Here is a 15,926-nt window from a genome sequence, read left to right as displayed (position 1 = left end):
CCGGGGTGCCACCGCAGGGGCGTGCGGGGCCGCTCTGCTCTCTCCTGTCCCCACCACCGGGGCGCCGGCGCTGGTGACCTTGGGACGGCCCATCCCCCACTCCGCCCCCAGGCTGTGTCGCCCCGGTCTCCGCCAGCGCATCTCCTGGGACAGAAACAGCCTTCCCTGGAGGCGGCCAGCTCAGGCTGTTCTCTGCCAGCAGCCAGAAAGTTCCAGCACGGGTCTGCACCAGGTCCCTCTTGCTGTCTAGAGGCCCCGGTTGCGCCTGCTTTCATTTAAATACATGGCTTGTTAGGTTCTGGCGCACCGGGCGTTCACTGCTGGCTATCCGGCCTCCCCTTGCTCCTCCGGCTGGTGATCCAAATCCTCCCACCCTTTGAGGGCAGCCCCCTGCCCAGGCACTTGGAGTCTCCATCCCTCGCGGACCCATTGTCTTGGTTCCGAGGCGCCCAGGCCCCAAGTCCTGCCACAAGGGCCCTGTGGAGGGGCTCCAGGACACCCAAAGAGACAAGCTGGCGTCCTGCTTGTGGCGCATAGTGAGAATTTGAATATCATTCAGACCATGGGGCTGAATATGATCACACCCCTCCCCAGCCCCTCTGACCCCATCTCCTCCCACCTTCTCTGCAGTGAGGGTCCTCCTGGGGTCTGCCCTTAAGCCTTCACACTGCAGTCTCAACCACTCCCAGCCCAGGACAGACAGAGCTGTGAGGTGCGTTCCAGAGGCTTCGCTTCACTCCCTCCATCCCTTCCCACCATGGCACTCTGAGGGCCCTGTCGCACAGTGGGGTGGGCCTGTCCAGTGCTCTCTCCAGCCCACCCACACAGCCCCTGATCAGACACCTGGGTTCTGGCACCTTGCACCTTCTCAGCTGTGTGACCTTGGGAAGCTACCTGCCACCCCCTTCAGCTTCCTCCTCTCTAAATGGGGGGACGTCCAGAGGAGGAGCTGGGCTGACGCACACGGTGCCCCACATCCTTGTATCTGATAGCCCCGAAGTCATCGCCACTGAATTCAGTGTGTTACACAACCACCCCCTCAGCAGCCAATGGTGCTGCAGAACTTTCTCAGCTTCCACACCACCCGCCCCAGGAGAGACATGTTCTGGGCAGGGCTGCCCCCCCTCCCCAGAATCCCTTCCCATCCGTTTTTCCCTCCTGAGTCTCCCTCCATGGGGAAAAACTTGCCCCCATTTTTCAGAAGAGGAAAACTAAGGCCCGAGGGGGCAAGAGGTACCCAAAGTCACAGGTGACGCAGAGTGGGAGGAGGGCCAAGGGGTCCTCAGGCTCTGCAGGGCACACCCCTCCCCTCTCTGGGCCTGTCTGCTCATCTGTGAAGTGCAGGTGACCGGGGCGATCTTGTCCTAGCACTGTGCCCTGAGCCCAAGGAAGCCAGGGTAGGAGGCCCTGAAGCTCATCCTCCATATAAAGGGATATTAAAGTGGGCGAAAGCCACGGAAGAGCCCCAGAGCTTCAGCCTCTTTGGCTCCTGGGGCCTCAGCCCATCTGAGCCTCCCTGTCTCCTCAGGGCCCCCCAGGGCTGCCCGGTCCCTGGGAGGGAGCTGGGGATCAGGGCAGTGCAGGGTGACACAGACAGCAGAGCCTGGGCCAGGTCTGAGGCCCTCGTCCTGAGGGGGTAGCTGACAGTATTGATCACCTCCAGAATGGAGGCCAGGGCTTGGCTGCACCGAGCGGCTCCCGCTCCCCGGCCTGCCACCAGTGGGCACACAGCCCAGTGAGGGGCAAGGACGGCAGTCTGCATTAGCCAGCCTCAGTCTCCTGCACCAGACGTTCCCCCCACCTCCCTGCTTCCCCTAGCACCCTTACAGGGGAGAAGCCTCTGTCCCCATGACTAGGGGGCAGGTCAGGCACAGAGGCCCTGGGACGGGAGGGTGCTGGGGTCCTATGCGGTAGAACCCAGCTTCATCTCCAGCTCCGCTATCACCGCCCCTATCATGCCCTGGGGGCGTCCACCCTCATGCCAGGAGGGGGTGAATGGTGGCTGTGCCCCATGCCAGCAAGCCACCAACCAAACACTAAAACAGCCAGCGTAGCCCAGGCAAAGGAAACCGACATGCAGCGCATCCGAGGAGCACCTGCACGAGGCTTCTCTCCAGTGGGCCCGAGTGCCCAGCCAGCCCCTGTCACACCCCAGCTCTGCCTCCAGTCCAAGCCTCCTCTCCCAAGCGTGGGACCCGGAAACAAAGTGTCTTGCCAGCCCAAAGGTTGCTGGGAGGACTGGGGGGACATCACTCTCGAGGCCTGAGGTGGGGGAGCCAGGCTGGCTGGGGCCGGCAGCCTGGCACGTTCCCAGGCCCACTGGCTGGTCCGCAGGGCGCCAGGCTGACGGCTGCCCGCCCCTCCTGGGAGCATGCCAGCCGGATCGAGGGGGCCTGGCCTGCTGTGGTCGCTAATTAGCTTATGTTCTTCTGGAGGCAAGGGAGGGCAAAGGGCCTCTGCCCACTCTACTGAGGGGCCAGCTGGGGCCTGTTCTTGCCACCTCAGGCCCCTCCAGGCCGTGGGGGGCACGGGAAGATGCCTGTCTGGTCCAGAGAACCGGCTGCTCAGGCTGGTGGCCTGGAAGGCGGGCAGCTGCTGACCGTGCTGTAAGGTATCCACCAGGGGGCTGGTGGAGGGCCTCACCCAGAGCCTGCAGGATGGACGTGCAGGCTGCCAGCCTCGAACCTGGCCCCACACCAACGTCCTCCTGGCTCTGGCAGGCCAGCAGCCAGCACTGGGGTGTCAGCACAGGGACAGGGACCCTCCCTCCCTTCCCCTGCCCCTCACGAATAGCCGCTTCCATGGTGTGCTCAGGCCTTTCTGTGCATTTTGTCTTGTAACCTTTAAAGAAACTTGTAAACAAAGAAACTAAGGCCCAGAGAGGTACTGCGATTGTCCAAAGCCACACACAGCAAGACAGCAGTAGGACCAGAATTCCAATTTGTCCTTCTGCCCACCCCTGCCCCTACAGCAGTCTGAACCACTAGACTGAATACCAGATCTGCAAGGGACCTTCAGAGACAAGCTGAGGCCCGAGGGGGTTGTGGGGGGAGGCGAGCCTCGCACCCCATCCCAAGCCAGGGGAAGAACTTGGTCAGCGGAGGCTTGCCCAGGCTGCATCCGGACCCAGCCAAGCCTGGTCTTCAGCAGAGCAGCTGAATCAGTGGCCCTGACTCAGGCCCCTGCTTGTATCTCAGGCACGCCTTGCCCGGGGAAGCTCAGAACCACTGACCCTCTTCCTTTCGACGAGACCTGTAGGAGGCATCTTCTTATACTCAGACCCTGACTCAAGGTTGGAAGTTCTTCCCCAAGTCTAACTGAAACCTTTCCTGCTGCAGGATGCTGCACGTGCTCTCATCTCGGCCGCATGGCAGGCCATTCCTTGCACACAGCTCTTGCACACAATGCCACTCCCACACGTGGGAGACCCTGTGCCACCTCTCATCTGAGCTACAGAAACCTGGACTATCTGGGTCATGGAGCCAGGCCCCCTCCTGGTCCCATGCCTGAGAAATCTGGGTCAGTGACATCTGCTCCTCCAGGGATCTGCGGCAGCGACTCCTCCCAGGACTCAAAGGGGCAGAGGGACCAGGGCTGCAGCAGGAGTCCTCCCAGGACAGGGCTCCCCCATCAGACAGGCTCCCAGGGCAGGGCTGTGCCTCCCCCATCAGACAGGCTCCCAGGACAGGGCTGTGCCTCCCCATCAGACAGAGGCTCCCAGAGTAGGGCTCCCCCATCAGACAGGCTCCCAGGGCAGGGCTGTGCCTCCCCCATCAGACAGGCTCCCAGGACAGGGCTGTGCCTCCCCATCAGACAGAGGCTCCCAGAGTAGGGCTCCCCCATCAGACAGGCTCCCAGGGCAGGGCTGTGCCTCCCCCATCAGACAGGCTCCCAGGACAGGGCTGTGCCTCCCCATCAGACAGAGGCTCCCAGAGTAGGGCTCCCCCATCAGACAGGCTCCCAGGGCAGGGCTGTGCCTCCCCCATCAGACAGGCTCCCAGGACAGGGCTGTGCCTCCCCATCAGACAGAGGCTCCCAGAGTAGGGCTCCCCCATCAGACAGGCTCCCAGGGCAGGGCTGTGCCTCCCCCATCAGACAGGCTCCCAGGACAGGGCTGTGCCTCCCCATCAGACAGAGGCTCCCAGAGTAGGGCTCCCCCATCAGACAGGCTCCCAGGGCAGGGCTGTGCCTCCCCCATCAGACAGGGGCTCCCAAGGCAGGGCTTCCTCATCAGACAGGGGTTCCCAGGGCAGGGCTATGCCTCCCAATCAGACAGGGACTCCCAGGGCAGGGCTGTGCCTCCCCCATCAGACAGGGGCTCCCAGGGCAGGGCTGTGCCTCCCCCATCAGACAGGCTCCCAGGGCAGCGCTGTGCCTCCCCGTCAGACAGGGGCTCCCAGGGCAGGGTTGTATTCCCCCATCAGACAGGCTCCCAGGCCGGGGTTCCCCCATCAGACAGGGGCTCCCAGGGCAGGGCTGTGCCTCCCCCCTCAGACAGGGGCTCCCAGGGCAGTGCTGTGCCTCCCCTATCAGACAGGGGCTCCTGGGGCAGGGCTGTGCCTCCCCCATCAGATAGGCTCCCAGGGCAGGGCTGTATCTCCGTCCCAGGGCAGGGCTATGCCTCCCCCATCAGACAGGGACTGCCAGGGTAGGGCTGTGCCTCCCAGTCAGACAGGGGCTCCCAGGGCAGGGCTGTATTTCCCCATCAGACAGGCTCCCAGGCCGGGTTTCCCCCATCAGACAGGGGCTCCCAGGGCAGGGCTGTGCCTCCGCCATCAGACAGGCTCCCAGGGCAGGGCTGTGCCTCCCCCCTCAGACAGGGGCTCCCAGGGCAGGGCTGTGCCTCCCCCGTCAGACAGGGGCTCCTGGGGCAGGGCTGTGCCTCCCCCATCAAATAGGCTCCCAGGGCAGGGCTGTGCCTCCCCCCTCAGACAGGGGCTCCCAGGGCAGTGCTGTGCCTCCCCCATCAGACAGGGGCTCCCAGGGCAGGGCTGTGCCTCCCGCATCAGACAGGGGCTCCCAGGGCAGAACTGTGCCTCCCCCATCAGATGGGTTCCTAGGGCAGGGCTGTGCCTCCCCTATTAGACAGGGGCTCCCAGGGCAGGGCTGTGCCTCCTCCATCAGACAGGAGCTCCCAGGGCAGGGCTGTACCTCCCCCATCAGACGGGATCCTAGGGCAGGGCTGTGCCTCCCCCATCAGACAGGGGCTCCCAGGGCAGGACTGTGCCTCCCCCATCAGATGGGTTCCTAGGGCAGGGCTGTGCCTCCCCTATTAGACAGGGGCTCCCAGGGCAAGGCTGTGCCTCCTCCATCAGACAGGGGCTCCCAGGGCAGGGCTGCGCCTCCCCTATCAGACGGGTTCCTAGGGCAGGGCTGTGCCTCCCCCATCAGACAGGCTTCCAGGGCAGGGCTGTGCCTCCCCCATCAGACAGAGGCTCCCAGGGCAGGGCTGTGCCTCCCCCATCAGACAGGTTCCTAGGACAGCGCTATACCTCTCCCATCAGACGAGGGCTCTCCAACAGGCCCAGCCCCTCCACACCCTCTGCAGGTCATCAGTCACCCCCACCAAAGGGACTGTACCCACTCCTCTCCTGCCAAGGTCACCAATGACCTCCATGTCACTAAACCCAAGGGACAATTTCCTGTCCCTTCTCCTTGACCTCTGAGCTCATCCATGCCTGACTCCACACTGGGCCAAGGTCTGGCCCCGCCCTCCGCTGGAGCTCAAGCCGCCTGCCTTGGGCAATGGGGACCAACCCTCACCCTGTACGCCATTCAGGGAGACACTGGGACCCAGTCTCGAAGGAGGCAGTGGCACAGAGGGTGCCCGCCATGTGCCCCTCGCTGAGCCAGGCCTCCTCTGCATTCATGAGGCCTCTTGCCAGCCCAGGAAGCAGGTGCTATTATGAGACTGTGCGCTGTCATGGTCCCCTGGGAGATTATAGGCTAATTCATACTCAAGTGTGAATGACTCACAAAAATTCCTCCCACACTGCAGAACGAAAAGGCTCAAGTGGGCACAACAGGGGAATTCAGATGCTGGGCAGGCAGTGGGCTTCAGGGAGCCCTTCAAAATGTCTCAGCCTGGCCTTCAAGATCCTTCCTTCCTGCCTCCAATCCCCACCCCATCACCGATCCAGGTGTAAGCCCTGCTTAGCCAGCCTCCACGTGTTTGCTTACAGCTCTCACTCCCATTGGGAGTGCCCACCTCCCAATGCACCTACTGACATCTTAAGTTGCAGAGCACAGCCTCCTCCAGGGAGCCTGCCCGGATCACTGGGCTCCCCATCATCCTCCTGTGAACACTACCCGGTGTCCTACACATGCTGAACCAGACGGAACATTGGTGACCAGGACACACACACTCTCCTGCCTCCAGGCCAGGTCCTGGCTAGTCCCTCTGACCTGATGTCCTCCTGCTCCCTGGCTGATTCAGCCTCATCCTTGAGGGCTCCCCTTAGCCACTGCCTCCTCCAGGAAGCCCCCCTGGCCCTCTCCATGCACAACTCCCATCTCGCCCACAGAGCTTCCTTGTCTCAGCCAGCCCTCAGAGCGGCCACTCCGAACCCCAAGGGCAGGCCGGTATCTGCTTCCCCCATAAGGTCACCCCTCCCAGCCCAGGGCCAGGGGACAATGCCCGTGGCCCTGTGAGGACCTTGGTTTTGGTGACTCGTGGAACCTGGGGTTCGGACACCTGCCTGTCCTGGGTCTTATTCAGTTCCAGCTCCCAGGTTCCGGCTCCCTACCTCCTTGGGCCTGTGTCCTGCCTGTGGGGTACCCCCGGGAGCCTCCCCCAGCGCTGATGGGCCGGGGCCTGGGGCAACTCATGTCCCCTACCACGCCAAGCTGCCTATCTCCTGGCTCCTGCCGGCGCCACTGTGCCCTAAGTCAGGGCTTCCCACACACGACAGACCCCAGCTGGAAACCTGGCCCTCCCCAGGGCCCGGCGGCTCTGTTCCTGACTCCCCACCCACCTGGGCAGGGGGCACGGGGGTCCAGAGCAGCCAACTAGGGGGGTCTAGGGTCCTGCAAGCCCCACTCCACCTGCTGACACCTCCCAGGAAGACTCTCGGCCCCCCTGGAGGGCCCACGGCCCCTTTGCCCTCACTCAGAACCTTACCTGCCAGACCTTCATCCAAGTCAGCCTGGCCTTTCACCTGCCCCTGCCAGCCAAAGGGCCAACTGCCTGCCTCTCCCCCAGCCCTCACACTCCAGCCACCGGCATCCGCTGGAGGGTAAGGGGCCAGTATGGTCACTCATCAGGTAGCACCTCGCTGGCCTGCCCTGTGCTGGGCCCTGTGCTGGGCATGGGGCAGCCCACGGGCACCTCCAGCCTCTCGGGGGTACTCCCCCGGCTCCACTAGGTCCAAATCCTCACCAACCTTCAAGGCCAGCCCCAAGACTGCGGGGCCTCGGACACTCTTCCCTCTGCTCTCCACTCCAATTCTCCCACCCACCTGTGGCGTCTGGTCATGTCTGTGCCCTTTGGCTCCTTAAAGTGCCAACGGGGTGGGCCCTGGCTCCCCGGGGTGAGCGGTGGGCTGCAAATTCCCCTAAGAGCTGAGCCTATCACCAACCCCACCTTAACTGTCACCACAACCTCCATCCTCATCACTATCATTGAAACCAGCAACACTAATAACATCATCACCACCACCAGCATTACCATCACCACCACTGTCACCGTCATCAACACACCCCACCATCAACACCATGACCATCATCATCACACCACTAGTCATATCATCAACATCATTAACATCATCAACCTGCTCATCACCACCACCATCATTACCACCACCACCACCACCATCATTACCATAACCACCATCACCATCACTGTCTTAGTCATCTAGTGCTGCTATAACAGAAATACCACAAGTGGATGGCTTTAATAAAGAGAAATTTATTCCCTCACAGTTTAGGAGGCTAGAAGTCCAAATTCAGGTTGCCAGCTCTAGGGGAAGCCTTTCTCTCTATCGGTTCTGGGGGAAGGTCCTTGTCATCAATCTTCCCCTGGTCTAGGAGCTTCTCAGTGCAGAAGCCTTGGGTCCAAAGGACGTGCTCTGCTCCTGGCACTGTTTCTTGGTGGTATGAAGTCCCCCTGTCTCTCTGCTCGCTTCTCTTTTTTACATCTCAAAAGGGATTGACTCAAGATACAATATAATCTTGTAGTTTGACTCTTGCTTCATTAACATAACTGCTTCTAATCCTGCCTCTTTAACGTCATAGAGATGGGATTTAGAACACATAGGAAAAGCACATCAAATGATAAAATGGTGGACAATCACACAGTACTGGGAATCATGCCCTAATCAAGTTGATACACATTTTTGGGGGACACAATTCAATCCATAATAACCACCATCAACATCACCACCACCATCAACACCATCACTACCATCAGCACCACCACCAATACCGCTATCAATACCACCACTACCATTATCATTACCATCACACCACCAGCACCACCAACACCACCACCCATATCATCAACATTATTAACATCATCAATATGATCATCACCACCACCATTACCACCACCACCACCATCATCAATACCACCATCATCATCATCACCACCACCAGCACCACCAGCACCACCACCACCACCATCAACACTACCACCCATATCATCAACATCATTAACATCATCAACATGATCACCACCATCAACATTACCATGATCACTATCAACATCATCATCATCACCATCACCACCACCACCACCACCACCACCATCATCAATGTCACCATCACCACCATCACCACCACCACCAACACCACCACCATCACCATCAACAACACCACCATCACCACCATCAACACCATCACCACCATCAACACCACCAGCACCATCACCACCACCAGCATCATCACCACCACCAGCACCACCACCACCACCATCAATGTCACCATCACCACCATCACCACCATCACCACCATCACCACCATCAACACCACCAGCACCATCACCACCACCAGCATCATCACCACCACCAGCACCACCGTCAATACCATCATCCATATCATCATCGTTAACATCAACGTGATCACCACCACCATCATTACCGCTACATCACCACTAACAACACCAGTACATTATCCATACCATCATCACCATAACAAACGTCATTACCACCACCATCGCTACTGCCACCACCAATAACATGACCATCAGCAACACAATCATTAGTGCTCATCACCAAAGCCATCACCACTCTGTTCCTTCCATTGCTGCCCTGTCACAGTCACCACCATGACCACATCACTGTCACTGCCATCACCTCATCAGAACCATTGCTGCAAGTGTCACAAGGACGAGCGAGCCTGGTGACCACCACCAGCAGCATGCAACAACGAGCATTCATTCCACACCCACTATGTCCAGGGCGTGGTGTAGGTAGGAGAACCAGTCTTGCAGGAGGCCTTGCCACCGCCATCCCCATCAGCACATGATGATTTGAACCCAAGCAGCACAATCACCAGCTGGCATCGGCCATCAGCTGCCTGACCACCTCCAACCCTCCGGGCATCCCCACGTTCACTTAACATCCCACTTGCCTTGGGTGAACTCGAGGTCCTTCTACCAGCCCCCTGCTTCCAGGGACCCTGCACCAAGGCTGAGAAAGGAGAATGGACCCCATGGACACTCTGCTCTCCCTGCTCACCTGGAAGTCCTTCCTGTATTTACCCTAAATTCTGCCCTTCCACATCCCAGCTGTTCCTGATTGCTTTGTCCCCTGCAGAAACGAGGAATAGCTCTATCACCAGTAGGGATACGAACCACTGGGGTCTCCTAGGAAGCTGGGGTTTTGATCCAGACTTTTCTGCTGCAGGAAACGGGTAGTCACACACAATGGCAGAGGGGGCAGGGCAGTGAGTGCCACCAGGAGGAAGATCGTCCACATGTCTTCCGGCACCTCACCGCCACAGCCTCCTGCAGCCACCCCCCACATGCCCTCGGCACATCTCTTCAAGGTCAGTGGGGCCATCTGGATGCAGGGCAGCCCGGGAGGGCAATGCAGGGTCACTCCAGACAGGTGTGACTCTGGCAAGCATTGCCACCACCCTGACCCTCAGGCTTCTCATCAGGCCTGGGCCAGTCTGGAGAGGACAGGACAGGGGTACGGGATAAGCACTCGACAGAAGGGCCTGGCAGAGCCGGTGCCCAGGCAGCGTCAGCTCCCTCCTTCCATACCGCACTCGTTCTGCCTCTGCTTGGTCGCCCCTGAGGCCAGGCAGCTCACCCCTTTATAGCCCTAGAAATGAGTGGGGGCTTGGGCAAGGACAGTGGACAAGGCTCCCAGGCCTGAGTGCTTCCCCCTTCAGCCACCTGGCTCTCTGCCCCCTGACTCACACTCTCGCCGGACCACTTGGCCCCTGCCCCCCAAGCCCTCTCTGCTTCAGGCCTTTGTGCATGTGGGGCTTTGGGCCTGGGGGTCCCCTACGCCCTTCCTGCCAGTGGGCTCCTGCTTATCCATCATGGCCAGCATGGGCTACCGCGGGCAGGGTTGGGCGGAGGTGTAGTGGGGGTGCTGACAATGGGGGTGGTGGTGGAGTGAGGATGGTGGCAGGGTGGGGGAGAGTGACAGTAAGCAGTAATAAGCTGGGAGGAGAGGCCTTCCAAGCGGCTGCGCCCACAGCCTCAAGCCCAGCAGTGTCAACACCGCCTCCTGCCGGGCCTCCAACCCTCTGACCATGCCGAGGGGAGACAGCGTGGAGGCCTAACCTGCCCCCCCTGAGCCGCTGCACCCCACCTCCACCTGTGAGGTCAGGGATTCCTGGACCAACCACCCCCCCCCGCCCTCACCCACGTATCTCCATGGACACACACTCACCCCAAGCTGCACACCCCCACCTGCAGGCACAGAGACCCACACGCGCAGGGACCCCCAACACACAGCTGCAGGCCAAAGTGTGACACCACAGTGCAGGTCCGGCAGGTACAGGTGAGGAGCAGGAGGGCACAGGGCAGGACTGGACAGCACAGTGCAGCCAGCCCCAGGCGCCTCGTCACGGGCCCAGCCGCACGCTCCACGTGCACCCTGTCCCCAACCCTAATGTCTGTCATGCCCCACCTGCAGCCAGCACAGCACCCCCCCAGTGGAAGGGGGAAAGCTCTGGGCCACCATCTACAGTGGCCACTGTGGCGCCCGGCGGCACCTCCAGGACCGGGAAGGGGGCGGACAATGTCTCTGCTGACTACATGGCCCTGGAGGCACTCATCCTCTCCCCGGTACAGACAGGAGGGCCAGCCCGGCCAGAGCCAGGATCCCTGAGCTGGAGGGAGGGGCCCATCGGGCCCGCTGACCCGGCCATAAGATCCCGCAGAGCCCCATCCTCGGCTCACGCGGGCCCAGGCCGGCACTGCAGACAGGGGTGACTCTCCACTACACGCGGGCACGCTCAGTGCCCCCAGCACCCCGTCCTGGCCCTCGCCCCCTGTGGAGGGCCCCGTCTCACCCCGTATGGGGAGCGAGCTCACCAGCGTGAGGTGTTTCTGGTGGGGGTCCTGCTGGGTAGGGCGGAAGGTTCTGGATGGTAGATGTGGGGGGGGCCCTGAGGGCAGATGCTGTTGCCCTGATCGGAGAGAAAAGATGTGCTCAGGGGATGAATGAATGAGCCAACGGGGTGAATGAATGAGTGAGTCCAGTTCCCAGAGGGTCAGTGACCCCCCCAGGATGGGCAGCATTCAAAGGGTTTTTGCTCATTCTCTGAACAAACAGCTCCTGGCTCCAAAGTGAGCTGACAAGACCAGGTCCTCCCTCAGGGGGTTTGGGTTCTGCTGGGTGGCAGACAGGGACCAGGGGATCTCTCAGGTTGGGGGTCAGAGCTTGGGGAAGCAGGTAAGGCGGGAGGCCCCTGGAGGAGGGCATGTGGATCCCAGATTCTACGCGGGCCGCCAGTGCTAGGGGCCAGGAGCAGGTGGGGCCCAGTGCTGTGGGGAAGGCCTGGGGAGGGGCCTGGGAGCTGCAGGAAGACATCCATGCCCATTCCCATTCAGACCACCCTGACCTCACGACCCGAAGGCTCCCTCCAGGCCCCCGGTCTGTGGGCAGGGGGCCGGCCTGGCCTCAGAAGCCGCTTTTGGGGTGAGGGAGCAGAGGCCAGGAGAGGGTCCACCAGGGGCCCTACTGCCCTGGCTGCTTTCCATTCAGGGGCAAGTAGAAGGGAAGAGGGACAGCAGGGAAGGGACTGAGTTCAGGGCTGCGGCGGGCAGAGCTAGGATGGGGGGCAGAGGGCAGAGCTAGGATGAGGGGTGCAGGACAGAGCTAGGATGGGGGGCAGAGGGCAGAACTAGGATGGGGGGCAGAGGGCAGAGCTAGGATGGGGGGCAGAGGGCAGAAGTTAGGATGCGTGGGAAGGCGGAAGGCAGAGCTAGGATGGAGACGGGAGGTGGAGAGCAGAAGTTAGGATGGGGGGGTGGAGGGAAGAAGGTAGGATGGGAAGAGGAGGGGAGAAGCTGGAGAGGAGGAGGGCTTCTGCCCCTCCCCCAGCCCCCCCCCCGGAAAGGTCGGGGAGCAGAACGACCACAGGAACGCCTGGGACCTCCTTCCCACTCGCTGACTCACTGGTGTGAGTCTCAGGCCCTTACAGGCACCAAAGAGGCTTCTGTGTGGGGCCGGCCCCCACCCCCCTTCCTCCCTCGCCCCCTCTGCCCCCATCAGGAAGGCCAGCCGGTGTGGGGGAAATCGGGATGGGAACCGGGCCGCTGACAGCGACCTGGGGACCTTGCCAAGTCTCCCTTCCGCTCACCCCCCTTCTGCCTTCCCCCTCACTGTCCTCTCCTAGGAAACCGGTGCAGGGGTGAGGGAGGCGGTGAGGCTCTTAAAGGGACCAGGACTGCACTTGGGCAGAGACCCCAGGGAGGGGGCCAGGCCTGGGCTCTCTGTGTGGCGGGGGCCGGGGTCAGCACAAGTGGGGTACAGCTTAGGCTGCAATGATGCACTGGGGGACCCCGGGCTTGTTGGAGCTGTCTGGGCCTCAGCATCCTTGGCTGTAAGATAAGCTAATAAAGATGACCACATGGAGAAGCTTTGTGAAGTCAGGTGGGGGCGTCTGAAGGTCCTGGCGGGGGTCAGGATTCAGGCTGGGAGCCGAGGGAGTATGAGGGATGTCTCTACACACTGTGCCCTGTGCCGCGCAGGCTGGTCAGCTCTGCTGGCACAGACAGGAGAGGACCCTGTGGGGCCGAGTATGGGTGCTGAGAGCCAGCTAGTTAGGGGATACTCACCGGGTGAATAAGAGCCTGCTACAGGACTTCTCAGGGCCTTTGCCCTCAGCACTTATGTGGACCAGGAGCACATGACATGACAGGCAGGGACCCCTCCCTTCCTGGAGCCCTTGTAGGGCTGGAGGCTGCAGTCATACACTCCAACAAATGCTGGCGTAGCAGGATGAACCCTCGCAGGGAGGGCAGTAGCCCTGTGCCCTGGCCTTATTCTGGAGCACCTGCCCACTCACCCCAGCTGCACCACTTTTCAAGTGAGGGAAACGCAGATGATCCATTTGGATACTGCCCGCTCTGACTTTTATACTCTAGGCAACTGCGGGTTATTTATTAAAAACAAACAAAGAAGAATTCAAAAACACTCCATTTCGTAATCTCCCACGTGTGAAAGAGGAGCCCTGGTGACGCAGCAGTTAAGCACTCAGCTGCTAACCAGAACGGTGGCACTTCGAATCTAGCAGCTGCTCCTTGGAAACCCTATAGGGCAGTTCTACTCTGTCCTAGTATGGTCCCTATGAGCTATGAGTCTTCTTTTTTGGTACATGTGAAATACCCATGGAGCTGTCCTTTCAGGACCACGGAGCTTAACTTTCAGCACGTGTTCCTGGCCTTCAGCAACCCCATCATCAACCAGTGCATGTGTGTCTCCACCATTAGTTATCCATTCATCCACTCACCCATCCATCCATCCACCATTCATCCATCCATCCACCATCCATCCATCCGCCATCCATTCATTCATCCACTCATCCATCCATCCATCCGCCATCCATCAACCATCCATCCATCCATCTGCCAGTCATCCGCTCATCCATCCATCCGCCATCCATCCATCCATCCGTCTGCCATCCATCCATTCATCCACTCACCCATCCATCCATCCACCATCCATCCATCCATCCATCCATCCATCCATCCATCCACCATCCATCCATCCACCATTCATCCACTCATCCGCCATCCATCCACCATCCATCCACCATTCATCCACTTATCCATCCATCCATCCACCATCCCTCCATCCAATCATCCATCTATCCATCCATCCACTGTCCGTCCATCCACCCATCCATCCATCCACCCATCCTCTCTCCATCCATGATCCATCTCAATCCATCCATCCATCTACCCACCCACCCATCCATCCATCCATCCACCCACCCAGCCATCCATATCCCCATCCATCCACCTCAACCCATCCATCCTTCCAACCAGTCTCCCACCCTCTTCCTTCTTTTCACCTGATCGTCTATCTATTCCCTCATCTCTAGCCATCCCCTCACCCTCCAGTGTACAATCCACCTACACACCCATTTATCCATTTATCCTGTTACAGGTTGAATCGTGTCCTAACTCTCGGTAGCTGTGAATGTGACCTTGTTTGGGAACATGGTCTTTGCAGATGCAGTTAGTTATCATGAGGTCACGAGAGAGTAGGCTGAACCCTAATCCCATATGACTGGCGTCCTTATAATAAGAGGGGAAGAGACACAGCCAGATGAACATACAGGGAAGAGAATGCCATATGACAGTGGAGGCAGAGACTGGAATGATGCGTCCAAGCCAAGGAATGCTGGGGGCGACCAGAAGCTGAAACCGACAAGGAAGGATCCTCCTCTAGAGCCTTTGAAGAGAGCATATCCTGGCCAACATCCTGAATTCAGACTTCTAGTCTCCATAATGGTGGCAGAATAAATTTCTGTTGTTCTAAGCCACCCACTGCATGGTAATTTGTTTCAGCAGCCCTGGAAGAGTGATATTCCACCCATCTGATTGTTTATCCATCATCTACCTGTCACCCATCAATCCACACATCCATCCATCCATCCATCCATCCATCCATCCATCATCCACTCATCCATCTATTCAACCAGGGCTATGGATCATCCACCCACCCACTCATCCACCACCACCCACTGTGAATCCATCCACCACTTACTCCTGCATCCATCATTCATTTCCTCACTTATAACCATGACTGCCCTCACCTGGGCAGTGCTTGGTTCTAGGAGTGCAGAAGTGACTGACAGGCCACCACCGCCCCCTCTGCAGGTGGAGACACATCTGGCCGAGGAACAAGACAGGATGCGCTAAGGTATTCCTAACCTCTGCTGGTGTAAACATTAGGGAACTCTGCAAGCCCCCCTTGCCTTTTCAAGCAGTCTTACTGCCACTGGGCGGGCTGGTCTAGGGGCCAGAGGGGGCCCTTGAGCCATGGTGCCAGGCCAGGGTGCAGGTCTGGGTGGCCTGCTGTATTCTGGCCAGAGAGGGTGAGATTTGGTCCCGTGACTGTGGTGGCCGGAATGAGGGGGGCTGCAGAGAGTTCACCGTGTTTACAGAGCACTAGCAGATGTGTCAAACATGGGCGTTGAGCCCATGCATGCATGTGTGTGTGTACAATGGAGGGGAGCAGCCTGAAGGGTCTGCAGTGGTGGGTGGAAGCCTCTGACTCATTCTTTCCAAGAGTGAGTATGTCATGTGGTCGAGTGTCACACGTGGCTGTAAGAGGAGGCGGCCCTGCAAACATATGTCGTAAGTAATGCTGAGTGAACATGCACAAACCATCCCAGCTGAGACACAGGGTCAGGGCTCAGCGTGTGACAGGGTCGGGGCTCAGCATGTGACCAGGGTCAGGGCTCAGCATGTGACCAGGGTCAGGGCTCAGAGTGTGACCAGGGTCAGGGCTCAG

At 59.7% G+C, this 15,926-nt stretch overlaps 1 protein-coding gene across 1 annotated transcript in view; it reads right to left on the bottom strand.

Moving 5' to 3' along the window:
- Window positions 1-15,926, bottom strand: part of ADGRB1 (adhesion G protein-coupled receptor B1) — an 80,185-nt gene that overhangs the window by 35,194 nt on the left and 29,065 nt on the right. Inside the window, exons 17-21 of the mRNA XM_012558762.1 lie at window positions 11,301-11,540; window positions 10,865-11,084; window positions 10,205-10,265; window positions 7,328-7,492; window positions 7,121-7,228 (exon numbers count right to left, since the gene is read on the bottom strand). Of these exons, the coding sequence (XP_012414216.1) occupies window positions 7,121-7,228; window positions 7,328-7,492; window positions 10,205-10,265; window positions 10,865-11,084; window positions 11,301-11,540 (794 nt within the window). The remainder of the gene's footprint in view (window positions 1-7,120; window positions 7,229-7,327; window positions 7,493-10,204; window positions 10,266-10,864; window positions 11,085-11,300; window positions 11,541-15,926) is intronic.

Source organism: Trichechus manatus, unplaced genomic scaffold (genome assembly GCF_000243295.1).
Source record: "Trichechus manatus latirostris isolate Lorelei unplaced genomic scaffold, TriManLat1.0 scaffold00185, whole genome shotgun sequence".
Taxonomy (NCBI): Eukaryota; Metazoa; Chordata; class Mammalia; order Sirenia; family Trichechidae; genus Trichechus; species Trichechus manatus.
The sequence above is the reverse complement of the archived record's forward strand: the minus strand, read 5'-3'. Positions and strand labels throughout refer to the sequence as shown.